General features: G+C 41.4%; 1 protein-coding gene across 7 annotated transcripts in view; it reads right to left on the bottom strand.

Annotated features, from left to right (window-relative positions):
• The window catches only part of Fam222b (family with sequence similarity 222 member B), a 69,966-nt gene that overhangs the window by 5,064 nt on the left and 43,548 nt on the right, over positions 1–21,354 (bottom strand). For 6 of the 7 annotated variants that reach the window (XM_010642284.3, XM_010642283.3, XM_010642287.3 and 3 more), the window contains one exon: positions 11,923–12,044. In XM_010642284.3, the coding sequence (XP_010640586.1) occupies positions 11,923–12,004 (82 nt within the window). In that variant the 5' untranslated portion in view covers positions 12,005–12,044. Of the gene's footprint in view, positions 1–11,922; positions 12,045–21,354 lie in introns of those variants that run through there. The other variant, XM_010642289.3, reaches the window with a different exon arrangement.

The raw sequence follows: 21,354 nt of genomic DNA, 5'->3' as shown, positions 1-21,354 counted from the left end.
TAGCTGACTCTGTCCCTACTTCCTCCCTTGCAGAAGGCAGCCAGGACAGACCAAGGACTAATCTGCTGAATGCCCAGCTTGTGGCTTCAGCTGGCCTTGGCCCAAAGGGGACTCCATTCAAAGTCACTGGGCATCACTGGCATCAATGGGAATAGAAGCAGATGAGTGAGTGTATTAGAAGGAAAAGGGCATAGTTGCCTGTGTTTGGTGGCATTGCTGGTTAGCTGGCAACAACTGCTTAGAAACTGCTGCTCTCGGAAGCAGGAAAAGAAAGCTCAACTCCAGGAGGGACACAGAAATTTGGTCCCATGCTTGAGAAGGCTGATCTGAGCACGTAGAAGATATAGAAAGGAAAAACTGTGTTTTCAAATACTGGTACAATGCCTTGTACTTAGTAGATGTCTCCAACATATTCAACAGCCTGCTCTATTTTCTGTGTATAGAATAGATGCTCATACATAAATTAAATGTTTATATCAGTCTACAAATTTAAAATTTGTTTAAGATTCTCTCTAGGGACCGGGGATTTGGCTCAGTGGTTCCGCTGCCTGCCTTGCAAGCACAAGGACCTGAGTTCAATCCCCAGTACCAAAAAAAAAAAAAATTCTCTCTAGCCAGGCGTGGTGGTGCACACCTGTAGTCCTAACAATCAGCAGGCTGAGGCAGGGGAAATGCTGAAAGTTTGAGGCCAACCTGAACTGTAGGAGACTGTCTTAAAAAAAAAAAAAAAAAAAACAACCCGGGTCTGGCATCACATGCTTGTAATGCCAGTACTCGGGAAACTGAGGCAGGAGGATCAGCTTGGGTTCAAGGCCAACCTGAGCTATACAACAGGACTTTGCTCAAAAATAGCAACAACAACAACAAAACAGATTCTCTCTAAATGAGTCTAGTGTCTGTAATCCCAGTACTCAACAGGCTGAGGCAAGAGGAATGCTGCAAATTCCAGGCCTGCTTGGGCTACATGGTGAGACCTGTCTCCCCCAAAAAATATTCTCTCTAAAAATAATAGATGAATTTAGGGGGCAAGAAATGTAACCACATATGGGGAGACAAATATAAGAACTGGGAAAGATATGCAAGAACCTTTCAAAGAGAAAAGTGAAGGCAGCCTGTTCTTATACTGATGAGTAAAAGCAAAGATACAAGTGGAATCATCCTGAGAAAGGGTTCTTTGCATTACCAAGGCCAGAAATTCACTCAGCATAATTCAACACGGGGGTGGACAAATGGCTCGAGCTACTTCTATTTTAGGGTTTGCAAGCCATTATGATCTGTGCCCTAACCAGACAAGTCTGAGTTGCACTGTGAAAGCAGTTACATGTAATATAATATAATAAACAGGTAGGTGTGACTGTTCTAATAAAACTTTACTTACAAAAAAATTTAAGTGTTTATGAAAATGTCTGATTTGGGGGAAGTCTTAAAAATATGAATGTGAGGGCTGGGGATTTAGCTCAGCGGTTCTGCCACCTGCCTTGCAAGTGCAAGGACCTGAGTTTGATCCCCAGTACCAAAAAAAAAAAAAAAAAAAAAAAAAAAAAAAAGAGAATGTGATGGTGATAACTGACTGAGGTCAGGAAGAAGGGGGAGGTAGAGAGGCCCAGAAATTTTCTATTCATCACCTCTGTGTTTCCCTCTACCCATATCTGTAGGCTTTACTCTTTGAAATCCAAATTAAAGAGTGGTACAATAAGCAGCAACAGTTCTTTGTTCCAAGTTTGTTTTCTGGTACTGGGGATCATAGGGACTTTGCGCTTGCGAGGTAGGCAGCACTACTGAGCTAAATCCCGGGCCCTTTGTTGTCTGTTTTTTGAGAAAGTCTCACTATGCATTTGAGGCTGGGGTCTAATTTACTAAGTAGCCCAGGCTGGCCACAAACTCTTTTTCCCAGCAGAAGTGAAAGGGCAGCTTAGCCTCACCCAGGTTTATGGAATGGGACACTCAGTCATTTTGATTATAGTTTCTTTGTCTTGCCTCTCCTGATAGTGACAGTGATAAAAAGGGCAGTCAAATAAAGGACTCAGAATTAACGAAAAATGAGGGTGGGGACAGTGAACTCAAGGGTACAGAATCTTTGTTAAGAAAAAATCCAAGGATGAGATGAGTATGCTGAGTAAGAAAGAGGTTACACTCTGGAAATACAGTACCACCCACCTTCATGAAACACACTTAAGCTTAACCTTTAACAAAATATGTATACCTCAATGTTTTCCTTTTTCCTTTGAGATGGGACTTCACTATGCTGGCCAAATAGTCCTTGAACTCCAGGGATCAAGTAATCTTCCTGCCACAGCTTTTTGAGTAGCTGGGCCTACAGATATACACCACCACACCCTACTTGTTTCTCAATACTTTCTTATCACACAGTTAGACGGGCACCTTTCTTTGTTCTGTAACATATTCCCCCAAACTGCACAGCTAACTAACAGCAGATAGCATAGCTTTGAAAAAACATTCTTAAACCGGCATGGTGGTGCACACCTGTAATCCTAGTACTTGGGAAGCTGAAGCAGGAGGATCACTGTGAGTTCAAAGCGAACCTGGGCTACATAGTGAGTTCAAGACCAGCCTGAACTACGAAAGAAGACCCTGTCTCAAAAACTAAAATCAAAAACAAAAAAAACAGCAACAACAAAGAAACATACCTTATAAATATCTGGCACCAACACTGTCACTAATACAGAATAAGAGAATAGGGAGCCTATTGTTAGAAAAAAAGTTAGATCTAGATTCAAGCACTGGCTTCCTTCTTCCTTCTCTGCCTGAGAGTCTCAGCCATTCATTCCTCACTCACCAAGAGAAATGATACCTGATTTCCTACCTCACATAAATATTACCAAGATCAAGAAACTCTGTGAACAGGAAAATGCTGTGTGAACAGGAACAACAACTGTTAATAGTTGTCCAAGGACAGTACATTTGGTTGAGTCTGCCTAAGGATAGGACAAAGCAAACTGATAAAGAATCCTCAACTGTAGGACGCCCTGGCCTTGAGCCGGAGCATTAAATGTGGCAGAAGGCATGGTTGTCTAGCTCAGGATGTGAAAGGAAAAAACTTTTCCTGAATCCAGCCTTCTTAGAAATGTCCTTGCTTATCCTCCTAAAGATCAGAAGACATGAGTGGCATATATAGTAGGAACCTGCATCTGGAGGGCACAAATAGTATGTTTCAAACACAAGCTGTGGAATCTGACCTGAACGTGAGTTCTACCTCAGTTACTGATAGTCATGTGACACAGGAAAGTGACAAACCTTCTGTGCCTTACCTTGAAAATTTCCATATGGAATTATTAAGGAATGAAATGACTGGACACAGTGGTGCATACCTATAGTCCCAACAACTTAGGAGGATGAGCCAGGAAGGTGGCTTTACACCAGGAGTTCACGGCCAGCCTGGATAACATAGTGAGAACTTGTTTCACAAACAAAAACCCAAAACAAGTAAATGATATTTAAAAATCATTGAACCACGTGCCTGGCACACGGTAAGCTCTCAATAAATCTTAGCTATTATTTCTAGTATCTCTATGAGTTTATCTAGTCATAGGGTCAATTCTCTATTTCAGCCACCTCCACGAGGGGGCAGACAGGCATCTAAAGAAGCATTAATAGGCGAGTGGCATTTATCCCAGGAGCCCCAAGTATCTGCCACAAAGTAGGTCAAGTCTGTCATCTAAAACATGGTGTGAGGACTAAGGACCCTGGATAATTTCAGACATTTATCTTGCTCCCCCTCTCCTTCCACCCTATTACTAAGCTACATCTTCATTCCGTTTGTAAATCTAGACACAGGCCCTAAGTACCTAGGCTGGGCTCAAACTTGTGACCTTTCTGCCTCAGTCTTCTGGCATGTGCCATCACTTCAGTCATTTTCACAGACTGTTGTGTTTTTTTCTTTTTGTTTTTGTGACAAGGTCTCACCATGTCATTCAGGCTATTTTTTCGTCTCTTTTTTTTTCTTTTTTTGGTGCCGGGGATCGAACTCCAGACCTTGTGCTTGCAAGGCAGGCAGTAGCACCTCTGAGCTAAATCCCCAGCCCAGTGCAGGCTATTCTTCAATTCAATATATAGCCAAGGATGGCCTTGAACTCACAATCACCCTGCCTCAGCCTCTCTGAGTGATGGGCTTACAGACATGCCACACCATGTTTGGTGATAGCAAATACGTTATAAGCCAAAACTATATACCTGGATCCTAAGCTAGGGAAATGAAGCTTGGAGTTAAGGGGGAAAAATTACAAAAATCACATTTTCTGAAGCACTAGGAGAAGATGGGACAGAAAGACGAGTTCCAAAATGACTGAAGATTCTCAAAGCAAATGACATCATGGCATATACAATCCAGAGCAGTTCAAGAAGGGCACTGACCTATCCCCAATTGTGGCCTCCACAGCTTCTAGACCCATCCAAAGCCAGTGTGTTCTTTAACCCAGCCTGTTCTATGGAAAATTATACATCAAAGATAGGAAATGTAATATAGTCTCCCCTACAAAGAGAAAAGTCAGAGAGAAGAAAAAAAGAAGGGACTGATCTGGGTGCAATGACGTGCACCACCCCAGAACTTGGGAGGCTAAGGCAGGAGGATCACAAATTTGAGCTGACCCTGGCCAACCTAGAGCGACCTTGTCTCAAAATGAAAAATTAGCCAGGTGTGGTAGCACATTCCCACAATCCCAGTACTCAGGAAGCTGAAGCAGGAGAATCACCAAGAATATGAGGCCAACCTGGATGACATAGTGGGATCAAGGCCAACCTGAAATATATAGTAAAACCCTGTCTAAAAAACAAACAAACAAAAAAAAAACAAAGAAAAATCAATTGTCAGTTTTACCCTCCCCCCCTGCAAAAGTGTCAGAAGGAATCAACCGGGAAGCTCTTAGATAACTTATAATGCTGGCCAAAAAGCTACATATCCTATTTTTTGACCCTTGGTCCATCTCTCATAACTCAAGCTATTTATTTATTTGTTTGTTTATTTATTTATTTATTGTTTATTCAAGACAGAGTCTCACTATGTGGTTGAGACTGACTTGGAACTCACTATGTAGCCCAGACTGGTCTCGAACTCACAGCGATCTTCCTGCCTCAGCATCCTGAGTGCTGGGATTACAGGCGTGCACCACCATGCCTGGCAACTTTTTATTTTCTACAATGCTAAGGATCAAACCCAGAGCTTTTTTTTTCTTTTCTAAGAACTCAGAGCTTTGTACATATTAGGCAAGCATCAGGCAAGCACTCTGCCACTAAGCACAGCTCTAGCCCAAGCTAAATCTTAAACTCTAAAGCATATTAAACTATAAATGCCTGTGTATCACTCACTCCACAGATCCTAAGTTTTGTGTTTCCAGCTATTCATAAGGCCCTCCTAAAGGCTGGAGATGTGGGGCTTGGTAGATAGTGCTTACCAAGCATTCATAAGACTGTGGGATCAGTCACTAGCACCACAAAAAATCAAAACAAAAACACCCTTTGAATGATGGGGTTCAGGAAAAGGCTGAACAGCAGAGTCACAAAATTGTTTTCGTCCCTGGGACTGAAAGTAGGCTCTACCATGCCCATCAATTGGTGACTAGAAAAAGAAGATGCAGTTTTTCTTTTTTATAAAACAGAGTATTACTCAGCCATAAAGATTGAGAAACTAGAGACATTTATAGCTAAGTGGATGCACATGGAGGCCATACTCCTAAGTGAAACTAGGCTCTACTACCCCAAATCACAAAACTAGGCCTTGTGAATGCTAGGCAACTGCTCTACTCACAGAGATATACTAGTAGCCATTGTTTATTACAAAGCTTTTTACTGGATATAGTGGTACACACTTCTACAATGGAACCTCAACAACAGGCCACACATATGAACAACTTGGGTTACGACTAGAATCAATTTTGAGTTATATCCATATGCTGGCCGCTTGTGCAGTTATAAACACTTACAATGCCAGAAAAGCATATGTAAGCATCAGTCTGAGTGTCTTTTCTCTTTTTTTTTGTTTTGTTTTGTTTTTTGAGACAGGGCCTATGTAGTTGAGACTGACCTGGGACTCACTATGTAGCCCAGGCTGGTCTTGAACTCACAGTGATCCTCCTGCCTCAGCTGCTCAAGTGCTGGGATTACAAGCGTGCATCACCACACTGGGCCTGAGTGTGTTTTCTGATGTGTGTCAGTGTAATGCATGTGTTTGTAGACGTGATTTTGTCAGTGCTTTATATAATTGCTACAATTATTGCTATCAAAATGGGCTCCAAAAAGCTAGAAAAGAAGCTAAGGAAGGGATGGTAAAGAAAGCAATCACAATCAAAAAAGAAGGAAAACTGCAAAGAAATGTGAATGGCATTTGTGGGACTGATCTCATTAATATGTATGTGTTGAAATCCACCATCTCGATAATTTTACAGACAAAAGATTTATATAAGGATGCCAGGGATTTAGCTCAGTGGTTCTACCATCTGCCTCACAAGCACAAGGTCCCAAGTTCGATCTCTGATACAAAAAAAGAAAAAGAAAAAAAATTTGAATAAGGAAGTTAATGTTCCTAAAGGTTATTACTAAAAGTAGTAAGTCATAATCAATAGTGTTAAGATGAGGTAGAACAAGGGAGAAAGGCTATTAGTGTGGATAAACTAAAGGCAGATGGCAGGTTATAGCCTGAGCCTATAATTTCTGAAAAAGCTAGGGATATAAAAGCAGATCTCATAAAGGATAATCCATCAACATCAACAAGTGATAATGGTGAAACATTTCATGCCAGTAAGGGGTGGTTTCACAATTTTAAAGTGAGAACTGGGGTTCAGAGCATAATTAGGTGAAGCAGCCAGTGCTGATAAAAGGGCTGCTGAAAATTACATAAACCACTAGGAAACAACGATACAGAGAAATGGCTTTTGCTCTCATCAAGTTTTCAATTGTGATGAAACTGGCCTTTTCTGGAAGTAAATGCCCAGAAGAACATACATTATTCAGGAAGAAGAAACTGTCAGGCCACAAGCCTATGAAGGATAGGCTAACCTTATTGCCATGTGCCAATGGCAATGGTGACCTTAAATTCTCTCTTGGTTTATCACTCTGAGGACCCCTAGAATGTTCAGAAAACCTAAAGTCATAAAGAAGAGGGTAGGGGTCATGTGGACATCTAATGCAAAAGCCTGGATAATGAGAGTACTTTTTCTTTTTTCTTATGTACCCAGGATCGAACTTGGACCCTTGTGCTTGCAAGGCAGGCAGTGAAACCACTGAGCTAAATCCCCAGCCTGAACGTACTTTTTTTTTTTGAGTGGGCCAAGAAAGCTTTCTGTCCAACTGTTAAGAAATATCTAGAGAACAAAGGTATACCACTTAAGGCTCTCATCATGGACAATGCTCCTGTTCATCCATATGATTTGGAAGAAAAATTGGCTGAAGAACTTCCATGGCTCTCAGTCAAGTTCCTCCTACCTAATACAACTCCACTACTGCAGCTTACAGACCAGAAGGTTGCAGCTAACTTTAAGAGACTTATGGGCTGGGGATTTAGCTCAGCGGTGCTGCACCTGCCCAGCAAGCAAAGGTCCTGAGTTTGATTCCTGGTATGTATGGATGTAAGTGTGTGTGTGTGTGTGTGTGTGTGTGTGTGTGTGTGTGTATGTGTATGTGTATGTATGTGTATGTGTATGTATGTATGTATGTATGTGTGTGTGTATATATATATATATATATCAACTGTTCCTGAAGTGCTTCCAGATGGTCTCCAATACAGACTTAACACTTAAAATGTTGTGGAAGGAACACTACAACATCCTTTCCTGTGTGGGGTTGAGAAATCCTGGGCCAATGTGTAAGGACATCAAAATCTGTCTGGAAGAAAGTGTGGCCTAAAATTATACAGGAGAAAGACTTTGAAGGCTGTGTAGAATAGCTGGTGCTTTCATTTGACCCTGTGGTTGATGACACTGTCACTATAGCGGAGTCCATAGGCTCACAGGTAGACATGGTGATATTGAGAAACTGGTGAAGGCACACTCAGAGGAGCTGTCTACAGAGGAACTCCAGCAACTTCTGCCTGAGCAACAGAGAATGGCAGCTGAGGAGCTTTCTGAAAAGGAGGGGAGTATCAACCATCAGTGCAACAAAGTTCTTCTGAAACAAATCCTGAAAAAAGGACAGAGCTACAAACATCTGTAGAGAAGAGCTACCCAGACAGACAAAAAGCCAATCGTTGCATTCACTTGCTTAATGACAATGTCATGTCATACAATAGAAGTGTTAAAGAAAAGACAGAAACAGACAACCTTAGACCACTTTTTAGTTCTGAAAAGGTTGAGACCTAGTGAGCCAGAAGCAGGTCCTAGTGGGCTACCAACTCTATCAGGGACAGAAAAGACACCAGAGATCCAGATTCCTGATATCTGTATGGAAGGGGACTCTCTTTCCAAACAATAATCATCTTCCACTTCATCCTCTCTTCTTGTATCCTCCTTTGAATGGTTAGTACAGTATGAAATTGTTGTTTCTGGTAAACTAGACACATTTCATAACTTTTTGGTGAATACACTAGGAAAATTATTGATGTTTCTGACAAATTATGCACATTATACATTTTTATTATATATGTATTTATTATATATTTTTTTATTATGAAAAGGGTAGGTAAGAGGTACTTTCGGAGGCTCGGAATGCATTATAGGTATTTCCATTATTTCTTATGGGAAAAGTCTTGACTTACAATCAACTTGAGTTTCAAATGAACTGAGTTCGTAAGTCAAGGTCCATTGTAATCCCAGCACTTGGAACGCTGGAGCAGGAGGATTGCCGTGAGTTTGAGGCTGGCAAACCTACATGGTAAGTTCAAGACCAGCTTGAACTACACAGTGAGACCCTATCTCAAAACAACAACTGGAAAAGAAGAAGAAGAAGAAGAAGAAGCTTAAAAAACAAAACTATTACTTAGTTATTAATTTTGGTACCAGGGATCGAACTTGTGACCTTGCGCCCGAGAGGCAGGTGGCAGAACCACTGAGCTAAATCCCTGACCCAAAACGACTTTATTTTTAAGGTCACTACAGATGATGGGCCAGGGTCCTAAGCAGCTGCATGTCTACTGTTCTTCAAAGGAGACAGCTATTTTCCATCTTATCTTCACTGTAAATGGTTAATGCTAGCAGCTACAGATCACACAACAGGATTTTTTTTTTTTTTTACAAATTTTGGACAGAAGATAGGAAAGCTGAAAAGTACCATTAAATTTTGTCTTTTGGAAAGGCTGGGGTATATTTAAGTATGACAAAAAGAAAGTCGTTAGGGATCAAATACACTGTCCCCCACATGGACACGAGAAACTGGAACCAGGGAGACTGGTCTCTCCAGTGCATGTGTGCACTGAACCCAAAGGCTGGCGCATGCTAAGAAAGCATACTGCTGCTAAGCTACATTCCCAGCCAACTTCTCTCTCTCTTTTTTTTTTAAGGTACCAGGGATCGAATTCAGGACCTTGTGCTTGCAAGGCAGGAGGCTGAACCACTGAGCTAAATCCCCAGCCCTACCTTCTCTATTCTTGAGCCCACATTTAGGGATGGTGGTTGGCAGAGGATATATGTGGAGAAGGTAGTGGAGATTTAAAGGCAACACCATGATAAAGCTGCCAATTTGCCTTTCCCCTCACACAGCAAATGGCAATTCTCTTTCTTTCCTTCTTTTTCTTTTTTTTTTTTGAGATGGGTCTTGCTAAATTGCCCAGGATGGCTTCAAACATGTGATTCTCACCTCCCAGATAGGGGGGATTACAATGTATACTACCATGCCCAGTTATTGCTCTTCCCTTGATAGCACATCTCTGGGTGAAGCTATCAGTGTCTGCTAAGGAATCTGAAAGAAGGAAACTGAGCTTCTCTTTGTCATTGTATTATATGTCTTCAAATGTGTCTACAGAAGCTCAGAACTGGGCACAAGGCAATTAATATAAATATGTGTACGGCCATGAAACATATAGTTTTATCACCCAATCACCATTCAGTAAGAGAAAAGCTAGGGCTGGTATGTAGTTCAATGGTAGAATTATTACCTAGCATGAATGAGGCCCTAGGTTCCACTCTCCAGCACAGAAAAAATAAGAATAAAGTCCAGGCATGCTGGCATACACCTATAATCCCAGCACTGTGGGAGGATAAGACAAGAGGATCGCAAGTCTGAGCCCAGCCTGAACAACTTAGAAACTTAGTAAGACACTATCTAAAAAAAAAAAAAAAAGCTTGGAAATGTAGTTGAGTGTGAAAGTCCTAGGTTCAATTCCTAGTACAGCAAAAATAAGTAGAGGAAGGAAGGAAAGAAGGAAGGAAGGAAGTCAGGCAGGCACAGAGAAAGAAGAAAGAAAAAAAAAAAGAGGGGCTGTGGGGAGAGAAGGGAGGGAGAAAACTGTCACCTTTCCCTTTGTCCTTTCATAAGGTTCAAAGCAGTGGAAAAATTAAGAACTAGATAGGTTCTGAGTCTTATGCTTTGCCAAAAGTCTAGCCAGTGGTAGTGAACCTATGGGACAGGTGCTGCAGTGGGGTTTTTTTTTTTTTTTGGTACCAGGGATGGAACTCGGGACCTTGTGCTTATGAGGCAGGCAGCAGCACCACTGAGAGTAAATCCCCAGCCCTGTTTTCATCAAAAACTAAAAGGTTTGCCATCATTGGTCTAGACCTTTTGGGTTTCTTTGCAGCAATAGGGATGGAATCTCGGGCCTTGTACATGCTAGACGACAAGTGCTCTATCACTGACATATGCCCCCAGCCTGAGACTAGACCATTTTTAACTTGTGATGATCTCAAAGGGCAGGAGTTGGCTCTACTCCCAGTATGTTAAGTCTAGCTGCTGTGTTTTTGTAAAAGAAAAAAAAAAAAGTGTTTTTTTGAGGGGTACTGGGGATTGAACTCAGGACCTTGTGCTTGCAAGGCAGGCATGGGCACCACTGAGCTACATCCCCAGCCCCCCTCCCAAAGTTCTATTAGCACATAGCTGCACTCATTTGTTTATATGTTATCTACAGCTGCCTTAGTTCAGTGGGTGTAACAGAGAATATGTAGCCACAAAGCTAAAACATCTCCTCTCTGTCCTTTACAGAAAAATTTTGCTAACATCTGTCATAAAGGACTCAGGTAAGGTGCTGAAGCATTTTATCCAATTAATGGGAGACCTGGTTGCCTCACTGGTTTCACCTTTTTTTCTCTGAAAGGTCTACTCCAGATACAGGGCTGTTAATGAGCCAGAGAGAGAATATTTTCCTTGCACATCTTGTAGTGTAGGGATAGTAGGAGGGATCCGGGAAAATAGGAAGTATAATGTTCTAATTTCAACCAATTAAGACAGGAATCTAACATTTCTCAAAGGCTCAATCTTGTTTTATGAGTGCAAATGCCCAGAGTCTGAGAAAGCTAGTTCCCAAACATTCTGAGTATAAAAACTCCTTTACTTGTTGTAGACTGAAGTCATGTTGGCTTAGAAGGCAGGCAGCAAAGCCAAAGGGAACTGTTTCCATGGCAGAAGGTCCAAAGATTCAAAACATACAATGGTGTGAATGAAATTATTTTGGAGATACAATAAGTAAACTGGACTGAATTTTCATTAAATTGCTCACTGGGTCCAAGATGAAACACCTTTCTAAAAGGTGGTATGTTTCTTATAAAGCTCCTTATACCTCTGTTGTGCAACAGAAAGCTATCAGCAATAATTAAAATTAAGATCATATACAATGGGGAATTGTAATATTTAAGAGGATTTCTCTGATAATAAAAGTGTCTCCCACTGCTGACAGGACCTTCGCAGTGGCTTTCCTGCTGCTCTGCTGACAAATACCTTAAAGGTATTATATTCCAGATCAGTGCACCCCAGATGCACCTCTGGGATAATTCACACATACAGACAAAACAAAAGATCACAACCCTTCCCCGGGGGATCCAGATTACTTACATTTCTGAAGTCCAGTGTTCATCTGCGTGTGAGAAAGAAGCTGAAAGGACAGGTCCCCTGGCCCTGGCAGACAGGCAAGCATGGCAGACCAGCATCAACACACCATGGGACAATGGCTCACACTGGAAAGAATAAGACACATGGTTGTGGGGCACAGGAAACAACCAATTTCATCTAGGGATATCAGCTAGAAGGTACACAGGCCCCAGTTTAGAAAGGTAAGCAATTTAATTAGCAGCATGTTGACTGAAAATCTATTTACACCTTCATCTCTAGTAAGAATTTGCTCCCAACCATTACTATAGTTAAAATGATATTTCAGTCTGCACAGATGTGTGGGTGGAATAAAGAAAAACTAAAAAAAAAACAACAAAAAACAAAAAACAAAAAAACAAAACCTATTCATAAAATAAATGAAAGCCAGGAATAGTGGCACATACCAGGAATTCAATGCCAGCATGGACTACACATAGTGAGCTTAAGGCCAGCCTGAACTGCACAGCAAGACCCCGTCTCAAAAAGATCAACCAACAGGCCCAGGGATTTAGCTCAGTGGTTCCGCTGCCTGCCTCGCAAGCACAAGGTCCCAAGTTTGATCCCTGGTACCAAAAAAGAAAAAGAGAAGCCAAGCGTGGTGATGCATGCCTGTAATCCCAGCACTCAGGAGGCTGAGACAGGAGGATCGCTGTGAGCTCAAGACCAGCCTGGGCTACAAAGTGAGTTCCAGGTCAGTCTCAACTACATAGTGAGACCATCTCAAAAAAACAAAACAACAATAAAAAAAAGAAAAACAGAAAAAAACCAACCAACTAAACAAACAAAACCATAAAATAACTAGAAAGTACAGGCATATCTGTAGTTTGAGCATGCCTGAAAATGCTGGGCCTGGCTCAGTCCAATTACTGAGCTGGCTGCAGGCCACCAGGCAGTCAGGCATTTCCAAACATAAAGTATATGACTTTCCAGGGCACCCAAAATCTCACTTCTGCCCTGGTAATCTGAACTCACTTTTATTCCTCCCCTCCCCATCATCATTTTGAGACAGGATTTAACTATGTAGCCCAGCCTGGCTTCTAATTCAAGATGATCTACTTTCTCAGCCTCCTGAGTGCTAAGATTACAGGTGTGTATTACCATACCTGGCTGAAATTTTTTTTTTTAAAGCACTGCTCTCAGACTGAAGCAAAAAGGCAGTAAGCTACTAAGAGCCCACTCTGACCAGCATTATTCCTAATAGTATTTCAAGGTGGCATGGGTTTTATCAGTGATGTTTATCAACAAGACATATATAGTTTAAACATAAAACCCTACTCTAGTGAAGTTCTTCAGGAATACAGGCTCTGCAAACTAGGTATGGTGTCCGCAGCTGTAATCCTAGCTCTTTTTTTTTTTTTTTTTTTTTTTTTTTGGTACCAAGGACCAAACTCAGGATCTTGTGCTTGCAAGGCGGCAGGTGGTAGCATCACTGAACTAAATCCCTGGCCCAGGGTCTCTCCCTTCGTAGTTCAGGCTGGCTCTGAACTCACTATGTAGTCCAGGCTGGAACTCACAGCTATCCTCCTGCCTCAGTCTTCTAAGTGCTGGAATTAGAGGCATGTGCCACCATGCCCAGCTCTGTAATCTTAGCACTTTGGGAAGCTGAGGCAGGAGGATTACAATTCTGAGCCTAGCCCAGGCAACCTGCAGAGATCTTGTTTAAAAAACAAAAGAACAAAACCTCCTTGTGTACCAGGAATAAGCTTTTTTTAAATACTGTAAGTAAAATGTAGTAGAGTACATGAACACGCTCTCTAATACTGTGAAATTCAGATATCAGAGTGGTATAATAAGGTTGTTTTGATCACAACAAAAAAGGAGTGGGGAGAAAAACTCAAATACTAAACAAAGACCACAAAACCTCCTTATTTCCTTTAGAGGGCTCTCTCAGGTGCGTGATACTAGCTTGTCATGATTGTTTGTTTGTTTTTTTAAACAGGCTCACTACGTAGTTGAGACTGACCTGGAACTCACTATGTAGCCCAGGCTGGTCTTGAACTCACAGTGATCCTCCTGCCTCAGCCTCCCAAGTGCTGGGATTACAGGTGTGCACCACCATGCCCGGCCTACCTTGTCATGATTAGCATCAGAGAATTCCAGCTTGCAAGATCAGGTAGCTGAAAAGACACTTTGTAAAAGAGGCTGCTCAAACCGCGTTTAAGATAGCAGTTGCAGAAAGTATTAAGGATTGAATGCCTCAATGAGAACACAGCTGCCCAAAAGCTCTGGCACAGATACTCAGTCTTTTTAGATCACTGGTGGGAGGGACAACAAGGATGAACAGTGTGCCAACTGCCATGCCTCAAGAAATAAAGACTTCTGGTGGGGACGAATGCCTAGGTGTTGCTTGTAATTCATTCCCTTGTGAATGTTGATCTCTATTTAGTAACTTCTCCCTTACAGTCCTAACATAGACATGGACAAACTCCAAGGAAAGTTAAGAAGTTTAGGGCAGGGGATTTAACTCAGTGGTTCCACCACCTGTCTTGCAAGCGCAAGGACTAGAGTTTGATCTCCAGGTACCAAAAAAAGAAAAGAAAGTTAAGTTGACAACAAGTCCAGGGGCCGGAGATGTAGCTCAGTAGCACTGCACCTACTTGGCAAGGGCAAGGTCCCTGAGTTTGATCTCCGGTACAGGGTGGGGGTAGTAGTCCCATAAGGATATGTAGTCCATGACAATACGCATATGACAGTGGCCCCATTAAATCATAATGGAACTGAAAAACTGTTTTTTTTTGAGACAGGGTCTTGCTATATAGTTCAAGTTGGCCTTCAACGCACAGCAATCATACTGCTTCAGCCTCCCAAGTACTGGGATTATAGGCTCGTGCACCTACACTCAGTGGAAAAATTGCTTTTGCCTGTACCTGAAATTATTTTCCACTGTACCCTTTCTATGTTTAGATACTCAAGTGCCATTGTGTTACAAATGCCTACAGGATCCAGCACAGTAAAATGCTGTGTGATAGCCTAGGAGCAATAGCTGGACTACAGTTTGGGTTAGAAGACTATATTGTTTCTACAATGAGGAAATCACTCAACAAAGCTCATCTCACAAAGTGTCTTCCTAATTAAGCAACATATAATGATATCTGAGCCTCAAGTGAAATGGGCTTTAGTGATGTATTCTTTTTTTTTTTGAGACAGGGTCTCACTATGTAGCTGAGACTGCCCTGGAACTATGTAGCCCAGGCTGGTCTCCAACTCACAGGGATCCTCCTGCCTCAGCCTCCCGAGTGCTGGGATTACAGGCGTGCGCCACCACGCCTGGCTTAGTGATGTATTCTTAACTGGGTCTTCCAACATGGATGTATGTAATAAACCTCATTTGGCATCTCATCAGCTTTAGCTAGATTACTACAATGGCCTTCTAAGTATCACTCAATCAACACAGAAGAAAGAGGTATTTTAGCTTTTAAACTAAAAGTTCCAGTAGCTCAAATATCTTCAATAATTAATTTTCCATCTCACTTAGAATAAAATCCTAATATGGACCCCAACATCCTTTATCATCTGTTACTACCTCCTCTCTAACCTTGCCTTGTTTTTTTGGAGGGGGGCAGTATCGGGGATTGAACTTGGGTCCTTGTGCTTGTGAGGCAGGCGGCGGAACCACTGAGCTAAATCCCCAGCCACTTGCCTTTTTTAAAAAGCCTAGTATTAGGTGTTGATCCCAGAATGTTTACACTTTAGAAATCTTTATATTCCCAGTCCCTCTTTTGCTCGTGTTTTATTTTTGACACAGGGTCTTGCTGAATAGATACGTTGCCCAGAGGCTAGGCTCAAACTTGTGATCCTCCTGCCTCAGCCTCCCAAAGCTTTGGGATCACAGATAATTGTACCAACCACTACATTTGGCTTTTGACCTTGTCTTCTAACCTATCCTGCCCCATTTGCTGACTACTTCCAGCTCTCTTCCTTGCAACTCCTTTAAGAGCCAAATGCACTGCCACCTCAGGGCTTACTGTCAGTCTGTAAAATTCTTATCTCAGTAACTGCTCATCTTTCTAGCTCCCTCTTCATTCAGATTTCCACTTGATGTCACTGCCTAAGGAGAGGGCTTCTTTGGCCTGGGGGTGTAGCTCAACAGTAGAGTGCTTGCCTAACATGTGCAAGGCACTAGAAGTGATAACAAGCACCCAGGGGACCATTCTCCACTGAACTAAGTGCAGTCCTCAAACTCATTTAAACTCGTATCACTGAAGCACATAATATAAGTGGTAACAAATGTGTCTGTCTTTACTCTAAGAGTGAGGAGATAAAAATGTCTGTGAAGGCCTGGGCATGGCAGCATACAACCTATAATCCTGAATCCAGCACTATGAGAGGCTGAGGCATGAGGATTATGAGTTCAAACTCGGTAATTTAGAGACTAAGATCCTGTGTAAAAATTTAAAAAAGAGGCCATGCATGGTGGTAGACACTTGTAATCCAAACATTCAGGAGGCTGACAGGAAGATCATCCTGAGTTTGAGGCCAGCCTGGGTTACATTGGGAGTTCATGGCGAGCCTGAACTGCATAGCAAGGCCATCTCAAAACAAATAAACAAAACTAAATAAAACATTTGCAAAAGATTTCAAGGGGGGTGCTAGGGATGTAGTTCAGTTCAAAGGCCCTGGGTTCAATCTGCAGCATTAAAAAATGAAAAAGCCTGGGCAGCACTCTGAGAGGCTGAGACACAAGCATCATGAGTTCAAGCTCACTCTGGGCAATTTAGTGACTACAGTCCCATGTCAAAATTCCAAAACATTAAAAAAAATGGGGGTGTTGGGGATGTAACTCAGTACAAAGGCCTTGGGTTCATCTGCAGTACACTAAACAAAACAAAACAAAGCCTGACTACCACTTTCACACTGTATTATAAGCTATTAGGGCTGCCAATGGAGCTGTGATAGAGCACTTACCTAGCATGTGTGAGGCCCTGGGTTCAATCCCTAGCAACACACACACACACACAAACACACGTTTATTGTGCTTACTGTGGCAGCACATGTATACTAAAATTGGAAAAATATAGCAAATACTTGTAAAGTTCCTGGCAAGGATGATATGCAAATTTGTGAAGCACTCATTTTTGTCCTTTTGGACGCTAGTGGGGATTGAATCCAGGGCCTTCACACTGAGCTACATCCTCAACCTGGTTTTTTTTTCCCCCAACCCTTTTCAATGTAAAGAAACCGAGTTGGCTTAGAAGGCTGAGGCAGGAGGATCACTGTGAGCTCAAGACCAGCCTGCTAGATACTGAGTTCTGGGGTCAGTCTCAACTACATAGTGAGACCTTGTCTCAAAAAAACCAAAAAAAAAAAAAAAAAAAAACCCAAAAACTGAGTTGGCTAGGTAGGCCAGGCTGAGCTTAAACTTGCAATCTTCCAACTTCAGGATCCTTGAGTCCTGGGATTAGAGGTATACGCCACCATGCTCAACACATTTCATATTTTTGTGCCAATATACAAAAATGAATCTCATTATTCTGTATTACCAATATGCACCAATTTAAAAAAATAATCTTAAGGAAACCATTACAAAAAATCTGTATGCATGGATATGACTAGTATATTACTTATAATACAAAACAGTTGAGGGCAATAGCAAAATAATATTCAAAAAGGAATCATTGAATAGAGGTTCATCTACTTTATCAAATATTATATAATTGTTATTTTTTAAGATCACGGAATAATGTGAAATACTTATGATGTAATATAATATTAAAAAGATACAAAACTGTAAATTATAATTATTACCCAGTAAAAAATCATATACAAAAGCAAAAAAACTAAAAGAGTTATTTACCCCCACCGCTGATGACCAAGGAAGTATCATTTAGGGATAGGGATTTAACTCAGCGGTTCCACCACCTGCCTCACAAGTTCAAGGTCCTGAGTCCAATTCCCAGTACCAAAAAAAAAACAAAAAACAAAAAACAAAAAAACAAGTATCATTTAGTTTTTGTACTTTAATCCCTGAATAAAAACGAGTGTTCTTAAAAACGTGGATAAGCAGGCTGTATTGTGGGCGGCTATCCCAGAACATGTAGCTCTTCATTATATTATGTAATAGCCTTCAAATTTCAAAGCCCTATAATGATGGGATCACTATAACTCAAGCTGGACTACCTCAGAAGGGTACAGTGACCTTTGCATTTAATCATATTCATAATTGCAAGGAGAATTATCAGACTGGGTAGAAATTTACTTCTAAGTACTTGGGTTTTTGTTCAGAGCAAAACTGAGAAGAAACCTGGAGAATTCTATCAAACAGTATAAGGGCAACTAATACCAATCCTTTCCAAAAAATTGAAGAGGAGATACTTCCAAAATCATTTTATGAGGCTAGCATTACCCTAATAGCAAAGTGAGACAAGAACATTATAAGAAAATTCCCTAGTTAATATATAATACAGAATATATATACATGCAAAAATCCTCAACAAAATACTAGCAAACTTCTCAGAACCATGGAGACTCAGGCAGGATGATTATGAGTTCCAAGACAGCCTGACAACACAGATCTTGTATTAAAAAAGGAAGTTGGGTAGGCCAGGGATTTAGCTTAGTGGTTCCGCCACATATATAATCCCAGCACTCTGGGAAGCTGAGGCAGGAGTATTACAAATCTAAGCTCAGCCTAGGCAACTTTAGCAAGACAATGTCTCAAAATAAAAAATAGCTCAATGTGTAGGCCCTGGTTCAATCCTTGGTACTACAAAAACAAAAAATCTGAATCTAGCAGCACATTAAAAGGATTGCTAGGATTTATCCCAAGGATGCAAGGATGGTTCAATATAGACAAATCTATACATGTAGAGCTCAGGGTGCTGGTATACACCTATAATCCTAGCACTCCAGAGGTTGAGGCAGAAGGATCATCACGATTAAGACCACCCTGGGCTACACAGTGATATCAAGCCCAGCCTGAACTATATAGCAAGACTGTTTGTTTGTTTTTTTCTTGGTACCAGGGATTGAACTCAAGACTTTGTACTTGTGAGGCAGACATGGTGCCACTGAGCTAAATCTCTGGCCCTGCAAGGCTATGTTTCAAACAACAACAACAAAAAATCTATACACATAATGAACCACATTAACACAATGATGGACAAAATATTCTATCATCTCAAGAGGTACATAAAAAGCATCTGACAAAATTCAACATCCTGGGCTGGGGATTTAGCTCAGTGGTTCTGCTACCTGCCTCACAAGCGGAAGGTCCTGAGTTCAATACCCAGTACAAAAAAACAAAAACAAAAACAAAAACACCCAAAAAACAAAACAAAAAAACAAACAAACAAGCAAACAAGAAATTCAACATCCTGTGCTTGGACTTGGGATTTAGCTCAGTTGTTCTGCCACCTGCCTCGCAACCCCAAGGACCCAAGTTCGATCCCCAGTACCAAAGAAAACACAAAAAACAAAAACAAACATCCCGAGCTTGTTTTGGTAGCACATATACTAAAATTGGAACAATACAGAGATTATCATGGCAACAAATTTGTGAATTGTTCCATATGTTTTATATTGCAAGCATGCCAATTTTAAAAACTAAAAAAGAATATTCTTTCACAATTAAAAAAAAAAACCCTCTCAAGGGCTGAGGATTTTAGCTTAGTAGTTCCGATGCCTGCCTCCCAAGCACAAGGATCTGAGTTTGATCCCAGGTACCAAAACAAACAAACAAACAAAAGCACACCCCAAAACAAAAACTCTGAACAAATCAGGTATAGAAGGAATGTACCTCAACACAATAATAGCTACATATGATAAGCCTTCAGTTTATACAAGAGATGATAAAAAAATATGGTGTTTAGGGCTGGGAAGCTCAGTGGTGCCACCACCTGCCTCACAAGCAGGGATCCTGAGTTCGATTCCTGGTACACCCCCCAAAAAAGGTGTTTAAATTTAAAAAAAAAATTACTACAGTAACTGACCCTCCTCAAAATATTCCCTTTTGCTGGGCGTGGTAGTGCACACCTGTAATCCCAGCATTCAGGAGGCTGAGGCAGGAAGACTGCTGCAAGTTGTAGACCCGCTTGGGATATATAGAGTGTTTAAGGCCAGCTGGGCTCCACAGTGAGTTCAAGGCCACCCTGAATTACACAGTGAGACCCTGTTTCAAAATAAAAGAGGGCCGGAGATTTAGCTCAGCAGCACAGCATCTGCCTGGAAAGCACAAGGTTTTAAATTTAACCTGGTACAAAAAAAAATAAACAACAACAATAAAACAAAATTTAAAAAAAGCCAGGCGTGGTGGCGCATGCCTGTAATCCCAGCACTCGGGAGGCTGAGGCTGGAGGATCTCTGTGAGTTCGAGACCAGCCTGGACTACACAGTGAGTTTCAGGTCAGTCTCCACTACATAGTGAGACCCTGTCTTTAAAAACCCAAATAAATAAATAAATAGAGAGAGAGAGAGAGAGAGAAAGAGAGAGAGATTGAGATTACAGCTTGTCTATTACTGCAACCTATCACCTATATTCTATTTCATCCATTTTCTGACGCCTCTAATTTCTAATTGTTCCCATTTACCTGGGATCTCCATCAACTGAGTGTCCTTACTGACTTTTATTCAGTTCCCCGTTATTTCACCTTAATTGTTTTAGGAATAGAACGCATTCAGCCAGGCTCTTTGGTATATATCTATAGGCTGAGGCAGGAGAATCACTTGAGTCCATGAGTTTGAGTCCAGAATGACTCTGTCTTCCAAGGTAAAAACAACACAAAATAAAACACTTTCCCAACTAGAATAGGTTTCCTCTATCTTTCAGCCTCACCAACTTCCAATTTATTTTCAGCAAATTCTCTCCCCATCTCTATTTGTTTTGGCAATACTTCTTCTATTTTGAGGCATTCATATACCCTATTACTCTAAAGATGAAGAATTTCACCTTTGGGAAGGTTTCAAACGAAATGTTTAAAAGGTTTGAGAGGTGACACTCTGAGAGGCTGAGACAAAAGGATGGCAAGTTTGAGCTCAAACTGGTCAACTTATCAAGAGCGTCTCTCAAATTAAAAAATAAAAAAGGGCTATAAATTGGGACAGGAGATTTAGCTCAGTGGCAGGGTGCCTGCCTTGCAAGTGCAAGGTCCTGAGTTTGATCCCCGGTACCAAGGAAAAACAACAACAACAACAAAAACCACAACTCTTTAGGACTGGGGATTTATTTCAGTGGTGCCACACCTGCCTTAAAAGTGTAAGGTCCTGCGTTCCATCCCCTGTACCTAAGGGGGAAAAAAGGGACAGGGGAAGGGCTGGAAACACAGCTCAGTACAAAGTACTGCAGGGGGTAAGAAAAATCTGGGGCTGAACGCCTGCTGGGCAAGTAAGTGCTCTACCAGTGAGCTATACCCTCAACCTTCACATTTTTCAAGGTCCCTCCTTCTAAATGCACATCCAGAA

This window comes from Fukomys damarensis, unplaced genomic scaffold (assembly GCF_012274545.1).
Source record: "Fukomys damarensis isolate Sample0158 unplaced genomic scaffold, DMR_v1.0_HiC HiC_scaffold_13, whole genome shotgun sequence".
NCBI classification, from domain to species: Eukaryota; Metazoa; Chordata; class Mammalia; order Rodentia; family Bathyergidae; genus Fukomys; species Fukomys damarensis.
The sequence above is the reverse complement of the archived record's forward strand: the minus strand, read 5'-3'. Positions and strand labels throughout refer to the sequence as shown.